The sequence below is a fragment of the Lampris incognitus genome, chromosome 11 (genome assembly GCF_029633865.1).
Source record: "Lampris incognitus isolate fLamInc1 chromosome 11, fLamInc1.hap2, whole genome shotgun sequence".
NCBI classification, from domain to species: Eukaryota; Metazoa; Chordata; class Actinopteri; order Lampriformes; family Lampridae; genus Lampris; species Lampris incognitus.
The window spans coordinates 11,236,901-11,261,288 of record NC_079221.1 but is presented as its reverse complement, the minus strand read 5'-3'; the positions used below and the strand labels follow the sequence as shown (position 1 = coordinate 11,261,288).

General features: G+C 47.4%; 1 protein-coding gene across 1 annotated transcript; it reads left to right on the top strand.

The window, feature by feature from the left end:
- The first annotated feature begins 3,121 nt into the window (after nucleotides 1–3,121).
- On the top strand, nucleotides 3,122–4,438 carry pou3f3a (POU class 3 homeobox 3a). Its single transcript, XM_056289804.1, has one exon. It carries the CDS (start codon nucleotides 3,122–3,124, stop codon nucleotides 4,436–4,438), a length of 1,317 nt encoding a protein of 438 aa, XP_056145779.1.
- The last annotated feature ends 19,950 nt before the right edge of the window (nucleotides 4,439–24,388 follow it).

The window sequence follows — 24,388 nt, the reverse complement described above, 5'->3', positions numbered from 1 at the left end:
CAGCACAACACATGAAAAACATTATTGCATTCCCTGAACAGTCTGGTTCTCCACATACTCTGGTGTCCTCTGGTCTGAACAGTCTGGTTCTCCACATACTCTGGTGTCCTCTGGTCTGAACAGTCTGGTTCTCCACATACTCCGGTGTCCTCTGGTCTGAACAGTCTGGTTCTCCACATACTCTGGTGTCCTCTGGTCTGAACAGTCTGGTTCTCCGCATACTCCGGTGTCCTCTGGTCTGAACAGTCTGGTTCTCCACATACTCTGGTGTCCTCAGGTCTGAGACGTGGGGAGCGCTGTGACGCTTCTTAATTCGGCGTCTCAGTCTCTGCTGCGTGTTGCACTGCAGACACATTCAGCAGCTTCTGAGACAGTTAGTCTGGCCTTGTGCACGGCCGCTTAAGTTGAAAGGAAAATATTTTCGGCTGAGGTCAACACCGTCCGTCTCCACCTCAGAAACTAATCAATGCGTTGGCCCACAAGGTTTGTTGGATGCAACAAAATGCTGCAAAGGTGGAAGTACAACAGTACCGCTGTTGGCAGATAAGAACAAATGAATATTGTAGTGAAAACTCTACAGCGTGACCAGATATGAGGGCAAGAGATAATCCTTTGAATGTGCAAAAGAAACTGACATACTGACATACACACTACCGTAGTCAACAACTGACCTAAATATCACTATCAGATTAAGTTATTTTGATGTTTCCGGAGAATTTAGTCGGTAAAGATTCTCATTTGTGAATATCAACTCATTACAGATGGACACTTGGACCTCTTACGGCTAATGCTTCGATTAAAGCCACTTCATTTTATTTTCTGCATGTAAGCCATCCTATTGTATAGGAGCAGCGGGCAGCTGCAGCGCCCGGGGACCAACTCCGGTTCTTCTTTCCATTGCCTTGCTCAGGGGCACGGACAGGAGTATTAACCCTAACACGCATGTGTTTTTGATGGCGGGAGGAAACCAGAGCACCCGGAGGAAACCCACGCAGATGCGGGGAGAACATGCAGACTCCACACAGGAAGGTCTTGAGACGGCCTGGGGTTCAAACCTGGGACGGCCTGGGCTTCTTGCTGTGAGGCGACAGTGCTAACCATTGGGCAAGGCTCCGCGTTTTCGGTGTTTATTTTCCAAAGCCATCCAGCATGCCGAATTTCGCCACAAGAGGACACTGTTACATAACCTCACATGAACAGGAACCACTTTTGGATGCGTGGAAACATAAAATCCGGGTGAAAATCAGTTGAAACTGTTCTGCTCCTTTTTAAAAAATCTGGGTATTTTTCGTTGAACATCGGTAAAAGCCGAGAACGCTGAGCCTTGCCACTGGGCCACCGTGCCGCCCAAGACAAACCTTTATGTATTCTCATCTTCGTTAATGTGAACAACAACATCAGTAATATATGTGCTTCTTTTTTTTTGCCCTTTCAGATCCGGTTTTCTTCTTGTGCCTGGACCACGGAGACATTGCCGAGTGCCTCAAACTGGTTTCCATGATCATGTGAAATGTGATACTGGTGGAGGTTAATGGTTTGTACTCATCCACTGAGCCCCATTCACCTTTATAGAGGGTCTGTTAAACATCACCTTCTTCCATTATGGGACATCAAATGACAACTTGCCCTACTGTGGGGCAGGTCTTTCTTTGCCCGTCAACTGTTCTGCAGTGAATTTGCCATATTTCCCAAAAGGTCCACGTTTACTTTTCATCTTTATTCCTCCGAAGGTTGTGCTACTCTAAGCCGGATTTTCAACAATCCGGAGGAGAAAACCTGCGTCCCCACCACATCTGTTAACGCCTGCATGTGTTTCAGGAGACTCTTGGCTGCCAAGGCTGAATTTAGGGTGGGGGTGGGGGGGGTCTGGGGTTGTATCGCCAACACGTTTACTCACAACGCCATCAGCTCAGCAGATGGAGACATCTTCCTAGGAGCAACTCTTTCTGTACAAGTATAGAAAAATCAAATCACCCCCACCCCCACCCCACCCCCGCCTGGATTTGCACCCTCACCGCCTCACTGTTCTGCAGCGCATCACGCCACCGTGGCCTTTCCCCCTCCATGAAAAGGGGAGCGCATTAAGATGCAGGAGGCGTACACACCCCTGTGTATCCAGCAGCCCAGCGGAGTATCCTCCACACAGGCCCTGGTTGCTCTGCTGCACCGCGATGAACCAGATAACAGGACGGCGTCTCCGCTTCATTTTATATCACGCGGCAGCACAGAGGCCGCGTGACCTGTACGTCATGTCAAGGTGGAGGATGAGCCATACTGTAGGCCCACGCCACCATCAATTACCACAACCAAAACACTAATAATGACAACACAAAGGTGCTTATCCCTTCTTTTTGTCCCACACGTGATCTAATTGTTTTCATTTATTGTGCTTTTGGTTTAAATGATTTGTGGATTGTTGTTTCTCCTTCTTTTTTTCCCCTTTCCCCCCTTTTTTTTTTTGGCTTTATGTTTTGACGTCGTTGCTCTTTTTTTGGTCCACCCTGCATGGGCTGACTCCTGAGACGACCCGGCCCCTCTCCGGGTTTCCATCTGACCAATCAGCGGGAGCTCCCGCGGAGCCCGTCTCTGTAATTGGACGGAGGCGGGGGGAGGCGTGCGCACGCGTGGCGCGCAGTAAACACTCGCACGTCTCTGCGCTCTGCAGGACGCAGCGGACGGAGCGGGCGAGACTCTGGAGAAAGGACCGGGTTTTTAAAGTTCGCCCCAGTCCACTTTATCCAATATATGGTCGCACCGATGTCCCGCGGAAGGCTGCAAACCAGCCCCAGACAGAGGTCCGGTCGGTTCTCTGGCCAAGTGCTCGTCAAGTTTCTGGATTAACCGGTCGCGGACTTCCATGGGACAGAAAACTTTTAATGGCTTTTCATTTTCCAGCTGGAAATCCTGAGGAGGGCTGCGAACCCGCGACTTTATATGCACTGAACAAACAGTCGTAGACACGTCGTTCATCTTTTCCATCTTGCCCCTGCGCGTGGAGTGGTTTGGGTGTCTTTTCGTTGCGCGGTAATTCCCCTCCAGGTACAGGTACCCGCGGCTCATGGATTAGATGAAAGTAGGGATTTGATCAAACCAGAGAAGAAACTAATCCATCGCAGTACATATGGTTTGGGGAATGGCTGCAGCCACCTCAAGTTCCTATCTGATAAGTAACAGGATTTTATCATCCGGCTCGGTGATCCAGTCGGAGCGCCGGGGCGGTGGCATGCAGCCGGGCAGCACCGCCGTGACCACCGCGGTGTCCGGCGGGTACCGGGGGGACTCCTCCGTCAAGATGGTCCAGAGTGACTTCATGCAGGGCGCTATGACGGCCAGCAACGGGGGGCACATGTTAAGCCATGCCCACCAGTGGGTGACATCGCTGCCGCACGCCGCAGCCGCAGCAGCCGCGGCCGCAGTGGCAGCAGCCTCGGAAGCCGGCAACTCTCCTTGGTCCTCCAGCTCCCAGCCGCAAGACGTGAAGAGGAACACGGTCAGGGACGACCTCCACCCGGGCTCCTCCCTGCACCACAGGTCGCCGCATCTCGCATCCCATCATCAGACGCACCAGGGCAGTTGGGGAGGCACCTCGGCGGCGCACATCAGCATCACGGAGGCGCAGCAGCAGCAGCAGCAGCCGCAGCCGCAGCCGCCGCTCCTCTACTCCCAACCCGGCGGCTTCTCTGTGAACGGCATGCTCGGCTCGCAAGCCGGACAGAGCCTCATGCACGGGGGGCTGGTGCGCGCGGAATCCCCGGACCTGGACCACGGAAGCCACCACAACCACCATCACCACCACCACCACCACCATCACAACCACCACCAGCAGCACCAGCAGCATCAGCACCAGATTCACCCGGACCCGCACTCCGACGAGGACACCCCGACCTCGGACGACTTGGAGCATTTTGCCAAACAGTTCAAGCAGCGGCGCATCAAGTTGGGCTTCACGCAGGCGGACGTGGGTTTGGCTTTGGGGACCCTGTACGGCAACGTCTTCTCGCAGACCACCATATGCAGGTTTGAAGCCCTCCAGTTAAGCTTTAAGAACATGTGCAAGCTTAAGCCCCTGCTGAACAAATGGCTGGAGGAGGCAGATTCGACGACGGGGAGCCCCACCAGCATCGATAAGATCGCGGCGCAGGGCAGGAAGAGGAAGAAGCGCACCTCCATCGAGGTGAGCGTAAAAGGCGCACTGGAGAGCCACTTTCTCAAGTGTCCCAAACCCTCCGCGCAGGAGATCAATTCCCTGGCGGAGTCGCTGCATCTGGAGAAGGAGGTGGTCCGGGTCTGGTTCTGCAACCGGAGGCAGAAGGAGAAGCGCATGACGCCGCCCGGACTCCCACACACGCCGGAGGACGCGTATTCACAGGTGGGCAACATGGGCCCCGACACCCCGTCCCCTTCCATAGACTGTAAGCGAATGTACAGCGACACGTGAAATCAGCCCGGAACTCTTCAGTCGGCGTGCCGGAGGAAAGCCTCAGACGACCCGGATTCAGATGACCCGGGTCCATTTTAAATCGTGGATATACAGTTTCCCCCTTCCTCCACAGGCGATTATCACTTACCATGAAAACTGGTGAACTCGTCAGACAGCCCTAAATTCCCATGTCATCCAGTGTGTGTGTGTGTGTGTGTGTGTGTGTGTGTGCGTGCGTGTGCGTGTGCGTGTGTAATGGACAGCGAGCCCAGAGGCCTGGTCAATATGTAACATGGGTATTTTTGTTCTTACCTTAACTGCCGTCCAGCAGTGAAGGCAGAGGTGGCGTCTCTCCCGGTAGACTAGGTAGATGTGGGCAGTTATTTTTTAAAAGGCTAGTTTTGCTCACCAAAGGCGAGGATACGGACTGAAAATGTTGACAGCTGGATGCAAAGAAACTTGCAAGAAAAGCTGTTTGCATCTCCACAATGTTTCTAATCATTCCCCCTTAATGCTGCAGTTTGCTGCAAATGTAGTTTATAGCCTATACGGTTTTTGTTTTGTTGTTTTTTTTTTATTGTGGAAACGACCACGAGTTGGCTGACTTTATTTCGCATTTTGTTGTCCTCAAGGAACAATAATCTGTTGTTCTTTTAAACGTGTTTCTCACCTTTTGTGTCGTGTCGATGGATTTTCAGCTCCGACCAGGTTTGAGCCGGTTAAATAGTCTCGAAATAAGTTTGATATGGTGTTTATCTTGGTAGGAAATCTATTTTCAAATTGAGCATACATTCCCTTCAGTTCATGTACATGTCGTGTATTTTTGTGCAATGATTTTGGGGTATTTATTTTTGTTTTCTTTTCCCGACTGTGTTTACTTTCCTGGATAGACTAATTATTTAATAAATTTTGTTATAAGGAAATAATTGCATTAAACTATATGAGATGGCTGTCATATGGCATGCACGTGTGAATTAGATTTGCATACGTGCATGCAATGCACGCGCAAAAAACCCCCCCACAGGTCCACCTTTAATAACAGGCTCATACAACCTGTAAGCATCGAATTATTCATGCACATAATCAACATAGCTGCGATTAAACTGACCTTCCATTAGAAAGAGAGCAACTAGTTCAGTTGTGTGGGTTTGTTTTTCTTTTTCCTCAGCCAGCGTGTAGCTGTTTAAATAAAATGCCACTTTATGAGTGAGGCCCAGGCTCCATTATAGCGGGGATCACCCCGGCCACGTACGTCGTGCGAAAACCCTGTGGACTGCAGCCAATGGAGGTCGGCTATCCCAGCTGGCAGCTCACCTCCGCAACGGTTGCCAAGGTGACGGCGCTGGAGACGGAGGAGTGACAGGAGGGGGCGAGGGTGGAGTGGCGCTGCGGCCCCGGTTGATGGGTTTGGCAGATAGCTGGTAGGAAGTTGAGACCACCCGACAACACCGGCAACAAAACCCACCGCCGTTTTCCTTCTACTTCCTCGCGACGTGCACGAGCAAGACACGTCCAACTGCACAGCCGCGCGCACGCACGCAGACAACAAATGACTAACATAAACAAAGGAGGTGGTCCGGTGTGTAACTGGAGGGGAGTTCAAAGGTCAGCTGTTGCCGTTGGTGCTTGCAGACCAGAGATAACGCAGAGGCCAGAAGAGGAAAAAAACAAAAAAAACGGCCACACTTGAAAGTTAATGGGTCACCTCCTAAAGTTATACTGGTCCTCGGAGTTTGAAAAGGGGATTTCTTCTCGATACAGTCCAAAAGTCCATAAATTGGAGTTAGGACTATGGGCTATATAACCCCCCCCCCCCCCACACACACACACACACACACACACACACACACTCACTAACCTGCAGAGGAGGGCAGGAGCAGCTGGTTTCAGCAGGGTGTGTGGACTGCAACACAGACCAGGCAGCGGCGAGTCACACAGCAGACGAGCAGCGGCGGAGCGAGACACACATACACACACACACACCCGCGACATTGGCATCTTCTCTGGCGGTATTAATGTGCGTGGGTGTTGTTTGGCGCGTTGGTTTCTTTTTGAGACGTTTCTCTGAACAAGTGAGTCCATGTTGGAGCTGTGATGATCGCACACTGTGCAGAAAAGTTACTGTAAATGAATCTCACCAAAACACACACACACACGCTGATATACAGTACACGCAAGTGTAGTAAGTATACACTATGCAAACATGGAAATGTGCATGCACACGCGCACATACATACCACCCTCGTTTATTAAACCGTCACGTTTTGTGTGTGTGTGTGTGTGTGTGTGTGTGTGTGTGTGTGTGTGTGTGTGTGTGTGTGTGTGTCCCAAAATGTGGGCAGACCTTAAAGTTGAACATTGGCAGGGTCCGGGGGAAACTGGGTTATAAATAGCAGTATAACTGCTGAGACATGAATGGGTTGATTGACTGAGTCCCGCAGGTATGAAACAGTCACTCTGGGTCAACTCTGACCGGCCGTTCATCACATTCACCTCCAAACTCTTGGCGATTTCGAAAACTCGAGGAAACACACGGATGCACTGCTGCAGCGATGACGTCCTTCAGAGTCAGAACACAGCTGGGACCTGTTCGGTTTCCCATCAATGGCAAAATGAAACGGACTTCTCAGTCCTTTTAACCCATCAATTTATTCTTAAAACATATTTAATTCTGAAGGTTGAGGTGATACAGGGCACAGATGTTACATGTATAAAAGTCGTATATACTAACTATTCCCAAAAGACAGAAAAGGCCACAGCCTTGGCATGGCAGTTCCTTCCTCTAACTCAGACAGCTGGGCCTGACCGAGCCTGTAAAGACGCCTTTTTCCATATGAGCCCAGGTACAATACGGTTTTCATCCCTCTTCATACGTTTTAAAAAAAAAAGATGTTATTTCAGAAATTGCTCCTACCATGATAACACATGAGGCGGAAAGACGAGTCAGATGGCGGACCTTCCCATTCAAATCAACGTAGCAAGATGGTCAGAGCGGCGGCCATTTTTACTGAAACCGCTGTCATTGAAAATAACTGCGCCCGTTGTGGCGGGCTCACTTCCGTTTACACTTCCGTATAAAGCGATTTGCGGGAAGTTGCGGATTCTTTTTTTATTTTATTTTATTTTTTAAGCCGCGGACTCACTGAGGTGAGATTTTGCATTAACGAGCAAACGAGCAGTGGGGTAGTACGAACATTTACGAACAATACTGACGCGTGGTGTCACCATGACAACTGTCAACAATCGCCATTTTATTTTGAACTCCTCGAATGACCGCGGAAACAGTTCAATCAACGTCCGTTCGACACTCGTTCGGTTCCTATGAGAGGGACGTTCGCCGAAACGCCAACAGCTAACTAAATAATGCTAATGCTAGTGAGTATTTAAACTTATTTGTTTTACTGCAACTTCAAATCCCACAGTAATCTGTCTCAACAGATGAAAAACAAGACCGGGTCAAAGCCTAATATGTGGCTGCACCGTGTGTGGGCAATGATCGAAATTACGGCCAGTTTGTTACGGGGATAGTCAGTGGTAGTGTTCATATTGGGAATTCCTGGATATTAAATGTCCATCTGCAATTTTCTGTAGTGTTCCCAATATTTGTTGTTAAAGTGTACTGAAGTAGCATATCACATGAGCAAAAAAAAAAGGTTATAAGAAATATCTTTCTTGTATTTATCTTTAGCCAGTCCAGATCAATGATTCACAACGACAATGGACAGGGCAGGTGTTACACCGAAATCTGTGATCCGATATGTGGCCATGCTTTTAAAACACGCTATTTTAGACAGGATATGACAGTCAGATCATCCATCCATCCATTATCCAAACCGCTTATCCAATTTAGGATTGCGGGATCCTGGAGCCTATCCCAGCAGTCATTTGAGCGGCAGGCGGGGAGACACCCTGGACAGGCCGCCAGACCATCACAGGGCCGTGGGCTGGAACCGCTGCGCTGAACCAGTTTGAAAGAGCAACGGCCAAATAGGGAAACTCCCACTTCCGTGTTTAACAGTGACGTTGTTGGTCACCTGATCCAGCGACCCAATCGTGTCAAACTGATCACCCAGGCCCTCTAAACATGATCTCGGACAGACATTTGTGGTTGTAGGGATGGCCCCGCTGGCCGGTCCAACCAACCAACAAACGTAGAATCACAACATAATTAAAATAAACGAGAGCAAAGATAGTCAAATAAAAGTGTTGGGACTATCCCACAGAGGTGGGGAGGTGGGGCCACAGCTCACCCTAATAATCTCTCAATGGCCCTTAATGTATTCCGGGGCTCCAAAAACCCCTCTGCTCTGATAAAATGGCGGCAGAATCCAAGCTGGTCAGAAGGAAGTCCGATCCCCCCAAAGCTTAGCCGTGTAGAGATGGAAGGTAAGAGAGGAACCAAATGATAAAAAAGAGCCTTCTTACAGTGTCTGTCTCATCCTCTCTCAATACCAATGCTTGGATCCTGAAGTAAAGTGGTTATACAGTACATTCGGACAGTTTAATTGTTCTTACAAGTCACCCCGAGAACCCCTGAACTCCTCAAACAAGAGAGCAGAAAACACAGGGTGAACGTTGCTCGGGTAATTCTCTGCACGTCAAGGCTTAAGTCATAGTGACTGCACCGTGCGCATATACACCGGATTGCATTTAGATATGAATGTAATTATGTAGTTTGTGGTGCTTAAACAGACACTGTTATTTAGCATTACACATCAAGAATGTAATTACCTCTTCCAATAACAGCCGTGGTTATGATTAATCGTAATTGCACCTTGAACTCTGTGCAGAAGTACTTCACACCACACGGCTGTGGCGTGATAATCCAGCGCATTGTTCGGTGGCTTGTTGCGCGGCTCGGCGGATCACGGCTCGACCGCGGACCAACTGTAGACACAACATCCTTTAATGTCACCATCCTCCCTGTTCTCTGTCGCTCTCTGTCTGCTCATTACCAGTCCCCACTGTTTGGTGCTAATTACTGTCACATTGCGGAGGCTGGTTTACCACCAAACTCTAACACTGATTAACACGTTGTGCCTTCCCGAGTGTGAATCAGTGCGTCTAAGACACGAACCTCCCCTGCACGGCGTCCATCCAACCCCGTACGCTGTGCAGACGAGGCATGGCGCATGCATTTTACATAAGGACACAACGTGAAAGCCCTTGTTCTCCATGCGTGTGCGGGGTGTGATAAGGCTTCTGAATGTGTCCTCTAAATGTGACAACACCATTTTCCTTTTGTGTGTGTGTGTGTGTGTGTGTTTGTTTGTGTGAGTGATTTTACATGTTATTCTCCGCGGGCTTTTAAAATGTCATCAGGACCCGCTCTTGTGTTTATTTCTGATTTTGTGGGTGAAAATGTGCTCTTTGTCCACGTTTGCTCTTTCGGTGGGTGATGGAATGCCAAACTCTCTCCATCAGGAAGAAATTAAAGCAAACATCTGTGGAATAATGGACAGAGAAATTAATTCTCTCACCGGCAAGCGTGTTGTGTGGGAGCCACTGAACGTGACCGGCATGCATGTGTCAGACCGGTGGAGTGGAACTCGTTTGATGGGTACGTTCGACAAATGGGCATGATGCCAATTTAGACAAGCGTGCCCACGAAAAGATTCTCACTCTGCATGCTAAGTGTGTGCGTGCGTGTGTGTGCGTGCGTGCGTGCGTGTGTGTGTGAGAGAGAGAGGGAACATTGGATTCTCAACACAAAACCAAGTTTGATTTACAGAGTTTATCTCTTTAAAATCTGTTTCTGTAGTCAATTTTCTGCACATCTGCGCCGAGTCTGGTGTTCGGTGCATCCTTTCCAAAATAAAATGAGGCTGTTTTGCCAACATCACACTCAGATGGCTGGAATGTGGGAATGGGGAGTATGTTAATATAGGGTTCTTTGGGGGGGGGGTGTTTCTTTATCAGCCGAGTTATACCGAACATCTGATCGAACAAACAGAAATGACTAGAACTAGATTCAACAACCGAACGTCTTGTGGATTTAAACTACAATGCTGCCATCTGCTGGATGATATGTTTAAATGCAGCCAGATTCATCTCCTGCATGGCGTCCTTACTAGCACCCAACAGAAGGGTGCAGCATTTATCCAAACTAAATAGATAGAAATTTAAAAAAAAATCTAAAGTGAAATATTCCACGACTGACTTGGTTGTTACATAGAAAAAAAACTCCATATGACAAAAACATCATGATACCCCATTGTTTATGCAGCCTTTACTAACTGAAGATGTAGATGTCAGCCTACATCACCAAGACATATTTTATTACTCAAAATAGGGTCCATAAACTAAGTTGAGAGTAAACAAAGCACTCATTTTAGATTTTAGAGGAATAGTTCTTATTTGAAAAGTAAGGCTTTTTATATGTGTGTGTGTGTGCATGCATGCGTGTGTGTGTACCTCTAACCTGAGATGACCTATTTTTTTCATCTTACCAATTTTCGTGCTTTTTTTCTATATCACACGACTAAGTTAGTGTAAATAGGATACAAGCCGGATATGTATTCATACCTTCATTCAGTCTTTCTCTCTTCCCAGGGGTAAACTGACTGAATATAAATTAGCAGTTTTCAAACTAGAGTGCCGTTTAGTGGTACAGATGATTGTGGAGGTTTGTTGTATGCACTGTGAAAAGGGGCAAAGCCAAATCCATCCATACATCCATTATCCAATCCGCTGGATGCTGGAGTCTATCCCAGCAGTCATTGGGCGGCAGGTGGGGAGACACCCTGGACAGGCCCCCAAGGTTGGACAACCCTGGGGTTCAAACCCAGGACCTCCTTGCTGTGAGGCAACCGTGCTAACCATTGCGCCACTGTGCCGCCCAGAAAGCCAAATTAAAACCATTGAAATATTTAAACATTCCCAAATTTGGGATTTACTCTACCAGTATAGCAAACATGCAACGTCAGAAAGACATTCAGATCATGTAACGTCCGTCAGTCCAGATCCACTTTTGAACATCTGTGGATGTGCAAGAAAAGCAGGATCCCTTCTGGAGGTGTGCGGACATCCAAGACAGCCTCAATATCTGAACCAATCTGAAACATGTCAGTCAGAATAGTGCCACTGTGACATGCAAGAAGTTTTTTGACAAATAGTCATGTGAAATACCTGTTAAATAAATAAATAAATAAATAAATAAATAAATAAATAAATAAATAAATAAAAATAATCACATTATCATGAAAATGGCAAAAATGAAATATGCAATTAATTCAAACTTATTCAACTATTCATAACTTTATCTAATAATTTACATTAGGATTGCAAAGAGGCGGAACATTTCCAGAAATTTTCCATGGGAAATAAAGCTCAGGTATTCGGGCACTCCAGTTCTTCTTTCCATTGCCTTGCTCAGGGGCACAGACAGGAGTATTAACCCTAAAATGCATGTCTTTGGCCCTGTGATGGCCTGGCGGCCTGTCCAGGGTGTCTCCTCGCCTGCCACCCAATGGCTGCTGGGATAGGCTCCAGCATCCCCGCGACCCTGAGAGCAGGGTAAGCGGTTTGGATAATGGATGGATGGATGGATGCGTGTCTTTTTGATGGTGGGAGAAAACCAGAGCAGCTGGAGGAAACCCACGCAGACACAGGGAGAACATGCAGACTCCACACAGAAAGGACCTGGGATGGCCTGGGATTCAAACCCAGGACCTTCTTGCTGTGAGGCAACAGTGCTAACCACTGGACCACCGTGCAACCAATAATAATTCAGAAATAATTCACCTTATTCACGTCACCGCCACGCAGAAGTGCCATAGTCTCCAATGTTAAAACTCTGCTGTAAAAATACAATTTCAAGAGTAGGATTAATCACAGTCGCAGCTGGAAATCATATCAGTAGCTATGATAAAACATTTCCCATGGCTGAGCTGTTTTCCTACCATTGTTTTATGAATGAAAGTAAATCAGCAGAGCAGCCGTTCGTCTCGATTCATTTTATATGATGAAAACCGCGACGGTTAAACACATTTGAAGTCTTTTAATAAGGGCTTTGAAATTATGATAGCCTGATTTCTGTCATTTCATGTCAGGCTTTCATGCGAGGGCCCACCTAGCAGGCTGCACATCCACAGACTGACAGGCAAAACGTTTTTATTAGGCTGTATTTTTAGCTTGAGCACTGCAGTCTGTATAGTAACACATTTTCTTCCATAGTTCCCCCTCAATCGACTTGGGTGCTGTGAAAAATTCTTATAAAGGCAGGAAAAACATTGGTTTTTATGTCTGTGTGTGTGTGTACGGAGAACGGGAGATATGTACCTACGCCTGGGGGAGATCTGCACTCTGGGTGCACACCTAGTTACATTTACCACATACATCTAGTACATCTAGTTCGTCTCCGCAATTTCGCTGAGCTGTACGACACAAGGAATCAGTGCCCTCCAATGACGTCACTGGAGGACATATTATTCAGTCATTAACTCTCAGTAACCGTCAGACTAAATTAATGTGTGTAAAACTATTTACTTGTGTGAGATTGAATCAGCATTGTCCTCCAGTGAAGTGTCCCTTTTTAAGTTCAACTCGTAAATAAATTGTTTTTGTGTTTTTTATTTCTATTACAAAGGGTTTGCAATTATGTCTGGTGCTGTCTGTTTCTATCTGCATATGACATGGTAAACACAACCTATGAAAATAACTCTTACATTTCCACCTTATTCTCGTAGAGTCCCATTAATTCCCGTTGGACGTTCCCGCCTTGCCTGAAAATTTGCAACCCTTATTTGAATACCGTTCAACATTTAATAATGAAATTATTTATTTCATTAGGCATATATTGATTTAATTGCGGCACATTTGTTTCTCCATAAAATCAACGCTATTATAATTTTTGTGATTATATTTAACACAAACATTTATATTGTTGTAATAAATATAGTTTTATTGCATATACTATAGTACTCGTTTAAGTGGCTTCGTGGTCGTTATGCCACTGTATTGTGGATACCTGCAGTCAGCTGAGACTGAAGAGGTCACTTGACCTTTCTCTCAGTGAAGGTCGTATCCACCTGAACCGGTTCAGCTTTTTGTGCTTCTCTTACCTGGATTATTGAGCATGCATCAGAATACTTTGAGAGAATATTTATTTTGATTCACTTTGAATTATAATTTACTTGTTAGTGTAGCTTGCAGCTGGTTGCAGCCATATTGACACGTTTTTAAAGAAAGACGGCCACAATTTGTTCAGTAAAACACTGTCTAATAAGAAAAAGAAGCCATTTTATGTTTTGTTTCTTTCCCCCTGCTGTACCGAAAACGTACCGAACCCTGACTTCAAGCCAAGGTACATACTAAACTGTGATTTTTTTGTACTGTTGGTGCATTATAAAAGAAGTAATAGAGGAGTGAGTCAATTGCGTTGATTTATTAATTTAATGAAATTATTTACTGGCCATAGTGTGTGTGTGTGGGGGGGGGTGAAATAGAGAATGTGTAGGAGAAAAAAGATATTGAATTGGATTTAGATAATGAATGGGTGGCACGGTGGCGCAGTGGTTAGCGCAGGCAGTCACCTCACATTAAGAAGGTCCTGGGTTCGAGCCCCGGGGTGGTCCAACCTTGGGGGGATCATTCCAGTTAGTCCTCTGTGTGGAGTTTGCATGTTGTCCCCGTGTCTGCGTGGGTTTCCTCCGGGTGCTCCAGTTTCCTCCCACGGTCCAAAGACATGCAGCTCAGATGAATCGGCCGTACTAAATTTTCCCTAGGTGTGAATGTGTGTGTGTGTGTGTGTGTCGGTCCTGTGATGGACTGGTGGCCTGTCCAGGGTGTCTCCCCGCCTACCACCTAATGACTGTTGGGATAGACTCCAGCATCACCGCGACCCTGAGAGCAGGATAAGCAGCTTGGATAATGAATGAATGGATGAATGAATGAATGAAGGAATTGGGACAGCTAGTATATTTACTGATCTGAGTACTCAGGAGTTGGATTGGCACAAATACTGCAGATAGTATTTGATGCAACTCCACTTCTGTGACTTGATGACAGATGAATTATAAACACAATCCATTTGTGGTGGCCTTCACGTTTCTGTCCGTAGCAGTTTCATAGATGAGTAGTGTGGAAACAGGCTAATGCGTTCTGAACGTGTACGTTAGGGCTGTGTGGGTGGAGCATGGCGAGGAAGTGGAGGGAACTGCCACACACAACTGGATTGATGTAGACAACAATACTGTTAGATGGCCAAAAAGAAGGGAAAAGGCAGCTTTCCTCAATCAACACCCCCCTCCGGGTGACTGGGTGACGTTCACCTCGGTGAAATGTAAAATGACCTCCGTTAAGTCTTCATTAATGAGCTAATGAGGTCATTCCTCTTTGTCAAAACTAAAATATGGAAGGCAGCCAGATGAGAAAAATCAAGTCCAAATGCTAGTAGCACAGCCATTTTTATTGTAACTGTGCTGCTTGTGACTTTAACCTTGTGGTTAGCATATGTGAATGTGATGATTATGACGTGACGAGCCATGTCGAGGAGAAAATTGAGGCAGTAGTCAAGAGGAAAAAGGCCAAACACTAGTTTGATGACTATGTTCTTGGTATACTTCTATGAGAATTACTGAATCTGTCATGAGTACCGAAGTCTATTCACTGAATATGTACGGGGTCTCAAGCCGCTGAGGATGCACAAGCCAGTGGATTCTTAGTGCCGATCCCAAGGCCAGATAAAGGGGGAGGGTTGCATCAGGGAGGGCATCCGGCATAAAACCTTTGCCAAATCAAATATGCGGCTCATAAAGCAGATTTCCTTACCCCATCAGTCCAGGCCCGGGTTACCAACGACCGCCACCGGTACTGTTGGCCAGCAGGGTGCCAACAGTACCGGGTGCCAACACCCAACTATGCTACTGTTGGGTGAAGGAGAAGGAGAGGGAGAGGGGGAAGGCATTTCCAGAGGCAGTGGGAGAGGAGGAAGGGTAGGAGTGTGGAGGTGTATCGAACTCTATTTACCCGCTGAACTCTGTTTCCCCCTGAGGAGGAGGCGGTGCTAAAAGCGCTGACTGACTGCTTCCCTTTGGCAGGCTTTCGGAAGTTGGTCAGTCAGAAGAAATCAGTGGGGGGTTTTTGGGGGGGGGGGGCTTAAAGAGACAGCTAAAACAGCTTGTTTCAGGCAGAGGATGAACTGAGGGGCTGCATAAAGGGCCAGTATAAGATAAATGAAGTTTTTTTTTATAACTGTGAATCATCCAAAGCTACTCTAGTGAAGCTCCAGAGTAAATATATAGTGCTGGAATGAGCATGATATGGCCACTTTAATTCTCTGAAATGCAACCATGAGACTCATGACTGAATATTTTCTGCCGCTGTTTTCCTAGATTGATCTGAAGATGAGCGGATTATCAATGAGCAGATGACAAATTCACTTGCATGTATTTTAAAACACGTGTGGTTAGAAATGAATGTTGAAGTTGGATAGGTGCTCCCGTGTTCTACCACAGTTGATCAAAATGGCAGGCATGTGAATAACCCAAATTTATCTAAGCTGAGCTGCCTGTGTAGTAATCTGACTTGGATGGTCCAGACGAAGGGGTTCGACAGGTGCAGGGACAGTATGCCATTGGCACCATCAATGGGTCACCTCTTATCAGGAATCAGGAACACCTTATTCGACATTTCATTTCATGTACTTATGTACATGAAATTAAATGAAACATCGCTCCCCACCAGCCCACAGCAGTGCAACACAAAGACAAAAACATATACCCAAACTAAACACATATATCCAAGCTCCGGGCAGGGCCGTGGTCCCTGGGCCCATCGGACGCAGCAGACCAGGCTCCCCCAGCCGATCCAATGCCAGCTCTCCCAGCCAGACACCCTCGACACACCTCCCCGCACTCCACACGATGACACCAAAAACCTAGTCAACGCTAGACGAGGCCGCCACCAGACCGCCTTCGGTGTTATAGAAACTACCAGTCTGCATGGGCTAGCAGTTAGCTTAGCCTGCCCCATTTCCGCATCCTGTCAGACCGCCATTGGTGTTTCCTCTTCGGGCGCAGCTCCGGGCAGGGCCGTGGTCCCTGGGCCCACAGGATGCACCAGATCAAGCCCTCCCAGCCGATCCAGCGCCAGCGCTCCCAGCCATCAAACGAAGACACAAACTTAGACGTGGACAAAGACACCGCATGGACGGTACTGGGGGAGGCCACAGCAAACGCGAGTTCGCGCCGCCATTTTCCCACACCGGAAGTGGAACATTATCAGGCATTATCAGAGGGTTTGTTTGTTTAATTGGTTACAGAAAACTGCGGTGTCCCAAAACCACACCTCTTTAGTCCACTCTTGGCTTTCTCGCCTACAGTTGCTGTGGATTACCATGTACACATGTCATTCCTAAATGGAGCCATTTCTGTTTCTTCAGGGTCTTCGCCAGTCCGCTGATGGCAAAATTCACTATGAAGGGGAAGGGGAGAAGCAGAAACTGCCTCTGGAGACAACTAAAACTCACGAAGCAATAAAAGGTACACGGCATCTTCCCCATGTCATTTAAGTCTCCCAGCTCTCACCACCATATTCACTACCTCAGCATTTTCTGAATTGTACAGTACGTTTTCTAAATGAAAGGTCAGTGGTAACAAAAACCTCGCTGTCGAAGGGGAAATGGTTGTTCGACTGATAGGATTTCATTTGATGAAAGTTTATTGAGTTTGCTTGCTTGTTGGATGAGAATATTGGAATCATCGGGTCAAGCAGCAAACTGTACGATTCATCATGTTAATCAGCCTCGGTCCCTTGATATGATGATGCTCTAATGGAGTTAGAGAATTTGAGCATTATGGGCATTACTTTCATTCAAATCCATGGGATTTTTGTGACTAATTAAATTTTTTTGGCGGGGAAAAAAGCGTTCTTCAAGGATCTTAAAGGGATATTTCACTTTAGTGAAAATCAGCAGTCTTGCCTCTAGTCATTTCCAGGTAAGCCAGTATTTGCTAAAATGGAAGTTATAGCACCCAAAGCCTTTACATTAAGGCTATGCCTGATGAGCCATTTTATTTTGTCGTGGCAGAGCTTTGCAGGCTCCAGTGTTGTAGTACTCGAGTCCAGGACTCGGCCTCGAGTCCTGATTTTCAGGACTCGTGACTCAACTTGAACATTGATGACTCGGACTTGGACTTGGACTCGAACACTGGGGACTGGAGACTCGACTCGGACTCCAGGTTTAATGACTCGACTACAACACTGGTGTGTGTGCACATGCTTGCGAGTGCATTTGTTTGGCTGTTGTGTCACAAAGTAAATAAACTCCCTTTGAAGTGGTGACAGCTGTGTCATTTTTGTTTAATCTAGACCTTTTTTATTTGTATGTCAGCTTTTTTACGGTGCCAGAGTGGAGCACTGGCTCCCATCTTGGGACTCGACTCAGACTCAACCTTAATGGCTCGGACTCGGACTCAGGTAATGGGGACTTGACTCGGACTTGACTCGGACTCTTCTTTGGGGGCTCGGACTCGGACTCGAATACTGGAGACTCGAGACTCGACTACAACACTGGTAGGTTCTCTCAATTCATCACTGTCTTGTCACCCAAGGCCACTACCTGTTGCAGTCTTACCCCCCTCCTAACATACAGCGATGTGAGTGAACAGAGACCATCCTCACACTATCTTTAAGCCACATGTACACTGCCGTGTACCCCACCAGTCACCATGGGTCTGTGCAGCATTGTCACTTGATATTTGACAGGAGGAATAATAATTAATAGGTAAGTGTGTGGAACTTCAGACTGGGATGTTTTCACTAACAAATATGTTGACATGCACACTGTGATGTAACTACACTGGTTGTCTTTGCATATTTATAATTTTTCTTTCTGTACAACTCTTGCAGCAGCAGTCATGAAATGAGCTAAAGAAGCTACAGAGGCTGAAATCAAGCATCATGCAGCAGAACATCTTAAACATGCACCAGGGAGGTGGACGGCATACAGGGGTGGAAAGTAATTAATTACTTTTGCATGGGTAATGTAGAATTTTGAGTATTTCCAGTTTAGGGGACTTTTATAATTTCTCTCTCCTACATTTCAAACCAAATATCCTAGTTTTTCAAATTGTTCCATCCATTCCATCCATTATCCAAGCCGCTTATCCGAATTTGGGTTGCGGGATGCTGGAGCCTATCTCAGCAGTCATTGGGCGGCAGGCGGGGAGACACCCTGGACATCACAGGGCCGACACATCCACACCTAGGGACAATTTAGTATGACTGAATCACCTGACCTACATGTCTTTGGACTGTGGGAGGAAACCAGAGCCCCCAGAGGAAACCCACGCAGACATGTGGAGAACATGCAAACTCCACACAGAGGATGACCTGGGATGACCCCCAAGGTTGGACAACCCTGGGGTTCGAACTCAGGACCTTATTGCTGTGAGGTGACCATGCAAACCACTGCCTTTTCAAATTGTTAATTTTTTTGGAGGGGGGGGGATGTTTCTCCCCAGTTGTACTTGGCCAATTACCCCACTCTTCCAAGCCGTCCTGGTCGCTGCTCCACCTCCTCTGCTGCAGGGGGCTGCAGACTACCACATGCCTCCTCCAATACTTGTGGAGTCGCAAGTCGCTTCTTTTCACCTGACAGTGAGGCGTTTCGCCAGGGGGACATAGCGCATGGGAGGTTCACACTATTCCCCCCAGTTCCTCCTCCCCCAAACAGGCAACCCCGACCGAGCAGAGGAGGCACTATTGCAGTGACCAGGACACCCACATCCAGCTTCTCACCCTCAGACATGGCCAATTGAGTCTGTAAGGACCCCAGTCCAAGCCAGAGGTAACACATACGGGGATTCAAACCGGCGATCCCCGTATTGATAGGCAACGGAATAGACCGCTATGCTACCCGCACGCAAATTGTTAATATTTTACAGAAAACCTCATTAAAGATGAACAAATATTCTCTTGTCGTGTCAAACAATATGTCCTTTTGAATAGATAAAATGTCATGTATCATAAATAAGGCCACCAGAAATTCTTGGCACACCTGTATGTCTTGGACAGGTGCATCTGAGGGGAGTAGGCATCCATTGTTTTTTATTTACAATTTTAGAGAAGTAGTCCTGCACACTGCCTCACCAGAATCAGGCTCGTTGTGTACCATGTTTTGGTCATCCAACCTTGGAACAACAGCCTACCTGATGAAGGTTTGATGACCATCAGTAAGGCTGATAGAAAGTGGAGACGTGATGGGACTCTGGCCTCGTTTACAATTAGGGAAGTAAAGCTGGTTTAGATGGAGTGTGACAGGGACGTCTGACATGAGTCCAAGAAAGACGACATAAGAACTTTGCTTTGGGACTCGCAGTGAAAGCGCACACACACACACACACACACACACACACTCATCTTTGAAAGAGATTTTACCAGTTGGGAGTTGGGTTACCACTATGTTACCAGAGATTGGAGTTTTACCAACAGTTCAGTTTTTTAACAGGTTTTTACAAAATTTTTTACATCAATTTAAAAAGTTTTTCCCACAGAGGTTCACCTGATCTTACCAGAAGTGGGGTAAAAATGTCACACCCAGAATAAACGCAGATATGATGCAGTTGGTGTAATTTGTGTTTTACTCTCGATGCAGAAAGCCCCTCAGCATTATTGCAGCAATGCATTTCATGAAATTCTGCATCGCTCCCCCCTTTTTTGGGGGGGGGTAGTATAGGGCACCTCTGTGGACAAGTTTTATTTATTTATCGTTTTATTTGTTTGCTTGTTTGGTAGGTGTAATGTCCTTTGCGTAAAACGAATCCCAGATGCGATGTGAGGTCTGAATACGAACAGGACTGTCCTTTTAAATATAGAGGAGCCTTCATAACCTTATTTAAAATAAACACATGCTGCTTGCAACTTAAAATACTCACAGCAGCTTCATAACTTCTGAATAAAACGTCATTACACCTGTGCAGGTCAACGGAAGCACCGTGTGTTGAAGCTGACTCCACCCCCCTCTGCTGATCCGGGGAGGGCTGCAGACTACCACACGCCGCCTCCGATACACGAGGAGTCGCCAGCCGCTCCTTTTCACCTGACAGTGAGGAGTTTCACCAGGGGGGACGTAGCGCGTGGGAGGATCCCGCTAAACCCGGTTCCGCTCCACACCATGTTTCGATGTGGTTTAATGGAGCAGACATGGAGCAGACACGGGAACTCCGAACTTGTCCTCAGACATGTTTCTTTCTGTATTTCCGGTCCCGCCCCGTAACTTCTGCAACACATTACAGTGCGTCAGGCTGGCGATGTGGCGTTAAGTCGGCGCCGGAAGTGGTCCACGGGACGGTGAAGCAGCTGTTCAAGGGGATCGAAGGTGCCGAAGCCTACACTGACGACGCCCATCTGGGGCGAGACAGAGGAGCAGCACGACCGCGGACCGAGGCAAGTGTTGGAGCAAGGGCAAAGAATCCCAGACTGGTTAAAGAAAGATGCGAGGCGGGCCTGGAGGAAATCACACACCTGGGTCACATTGTTCCGACTGAGAAATTTAAAGGTTTGTTGTATCCAGTCTATTCTAGGCCTGTGTGAGTCAGCTACTCCGCATTCTTTGCGGTGCCTATGTAACACCTAGTGGTGAGACTGGGTATTGCGTCTGTGTGTCAGTGTAAACGAGCGAGTTCAGTTCCCACGCGTTTCAAGCAGAGGGAGACCGTTGTGCTATACGCGTCGGATCCTTGGAGCGATACGTCCGTAAGTGGTTTTTTTTCCTCCTTGTTATATGGAAATATCATAATTAACACTTACGTGAGTACGTATGTAATGGTTATAAGCATGTCATGTCATGTTAGTGTAACCGGTTATTTTCTTGCCCGGTGTGGGATTCGATACGGAGTGTACTGCACCTCAAGGCGACATCACGAACCGCTCGGCTAAAGGGTCAGACCCGTTAGCTAGGGGCTAACGTGTCTTATTAGTAGTTCACACTAGCGTAGCTCATTAGTTTACCCGGTGTAGCCTATGCTAGTTAGCTATCTGCGTGTGAGTGTGTGCGGGCTAGTTTGTGTGCATATGAAATAAGTAACGTGAAAAGACAGAAAAGACTATTTGGGTACTTACTAATTGTGTTCTTTATTTGTGTTTCTTTAGTTTTACGGGGGTAAAAAAAAGAAAGAAGGGAAAAACGAATGTTGGCGTAAAATCTTCAAGCTCGAGCTACATTTCTTCTCTCGTTCGCTCTCCGTCGGTGCCTGGTTAGGACGCAGTTGTGGCGCCTGGTTAGGACCTGGTTAGGACGCAGTTGTGGCGCCTTGTTAGGACGCAGTTGCGGCGCCTGGTTAGGACCTGGTTAGGACGCAGTTGTGGCGCCTGGTTAGGACCTGGTTAGGACGCAGTTGCGGCGCATGGTTAGGACCTGGTTAGGACGCAGTTGCGGCGCCTGGTTAGGACGCAGTTGCGGCGCCTGGTTAGGACCTGGTTAGGACGCAGTTGTGGCGCCTTGTTAGGACGCAGTTGCGGCGCCTGGTTAGGACCTGGTTAGGACGCAGTTGTGGCGCCTGGTTAGGACCTGGTTAGGACGCAGTTGCGGCGTCTTGTTAGGACGCAGTTGCGGCGCCTGGTTAGGACCTGGTTAGGACGCCGTTGCGGCGTCTTGTTAGGACGCAGTTGCGGCGTCTTGTTAGGACGCAGTTGCGGCGCCTGGTTAGGACCTGGTTAGGACGCCGTTGCGGCGCATGGTTAGGACCTGGTTAGGACGCAGTTGCGGCGTCTTGTTAGGACGCAGTTGCGGCGCCTGGTTAGGACGCAGTTGCGGCGCCTGGTTAGGACGCAGTTGCGGCGCCTTGTTAGGACGCAGTTGTGGCGCCTGGTTAGGACCTGGTTAGGACGCAGTTGCTAGGGCGGAATAGTTCACATTCTCTCAAACGATGGTTTGAAACCGGAACACAGTAAATGCTCCACTCCATGTGGAGCGATTCCTAGACACGTTGCTTTCTTTATTTCCGGTCCCGCCCCGTAACTTCCACAATACACGACAGTGCAGCAGGCTGGCGATTGGCAGATAATTCTCATATCATGACGGTTATAACCTCATTCTGTGTTGGCTCATATCACGTTGTCTCTGTCCTTCACACCAACACAACGAATGTAATTAGGAGACGCTGAAACAGTATATGTTGATAGATCGGGTGTGAGGGGGTGGGGGTGGGGATATCGTTGAATTGAGGCCATACATGGTTCACTCGGCATAATGGCAAGACGCTTGACACCGTTATTGGTACCAGATGCGTTGCATCAGATGGGCTGTGAGCCGTCCGCAGCAGCAAGTTCGGCTTTCAGATGGCTGCGAATGTGTGCAGCCCCACGCTGCACCTTTAAATTAGTGAGCAGTTCTTCACGCGCGTCAGTATCAGCAGGCTGCACGCAGGACTACGATCGATAAACCGGTGAAACGGCAGAAGAGGGATATTAGGGGAGAAGGCTGTCGCGGAGAGAGACGCGGTGCACGTGCACGGCCGCACGTCACCGCTCACCAGTCGGAATGTGCAGAACGACGTGAGACGAGTCGCAGTCACCTATCTCCACCCCGGTTCCCACTTCAAGGTAGGCAGCCTGGTCTACTACATGGAGGCAGCAGCAGACCTGTGCTCAGTTGTCATTTCATCAGTCTAGACGGGGATGGCGGTGCACGAACCCCCCAAATCTTCTCGCGCTGGTTGCGGGCACTGTGGGGATGCACGGTGTGACATGTGGGCGACGCGACGTATCGCCTGTTTGCAAATGACTGCGACAGTGGGGAGAAGAGGTTAAAAAGAGAGAGTGGGGAACACGGTAAGAGAGATGGGAGGGGGAAAAGAGAGGCTGGTTTTATGAGACAGTCATGTAGAAACCCTTAGTAGGCCCACAAGTGGGAGTTGCATGTATCTTTTTTTTTGCATACTAAAATGGGCTCCTCCCGTTATTTGGACGAGGTGCAGTAAATCACAGAATCTCAGAAACATGGAAGTTATGTAATGCTGTCCTGCTAAACACTATATTACTATACATACATCTCAATATGTAGCCTAACGCAGAACTGAATTATACATTGATCTAACCGCAGACTAATATGGTTACAAATTAACCTGTTGGTAAACATCTAATAATATTAATCTATTACAATATTATGTAATCTATGATGATAAAACAAAAGCCGGGAAAAGTTGCCATTATTTCCAATAAATCCATAAATTTCCCATGCCAAGGAAGTTACAATTAACATTTACCGAATTTGCTCTATTATTGATAATTTAATCAAATTTGGACTTCCGCCTTATATAATACAACTATTGTACTGTAAAGAAATGGAGCATCACACAGGAACAGCCTGTTCTTGGTGATATAAGAAACTGAAGTACGTCTTGCAGGACAAACGCTTTGGGGTTTTCAGACATGACCCCGCAACGACCAATTTACTGTCTTCTGAATGATCAGGGAAACATTACATGTCAATTCCTTTTGGGTTTGTGAGTATCTATTCATGCCACGAACTGGTCTGATATTTTAGACTTCTCGACACCATCATCACTCTGCTTTTCCTCTCATTGTACTCTCTATTACATTTCCCCATTCACGGTCGCTTTATTTTCTCTGTTTGGCTCAACTGGTGCCTGTAGAGGACTGTTCAAACAAGGGGACAGCAAGGTCAAATGACACTTTTGGATGTCGTTTTTAATGTCGAGCACACATCTGCTGTTATCCAGATGTGTGTGTGTGTCCTTGTTAGATCAGACAAGGAGACTCCTCGCCCATAAAACTACTGGATAATTCACGGTTTGACTGTAGACCTGAATCCTACATTTTGATAAAAAAAAAAGCCTCTGATACAGAAAATATGTTGCAGAGACATCTGCACGGGGGATGAGAGTGGGGGATGCTTGTTGCCATGGAAGCGGTGACCTTGTTGCCTTGGCAACAACCAGTAACACTACGCAGTTGCCTGTGCGAAATTTTGTGTAAGAATCTGCAACAATTGGTTTTCCGTAC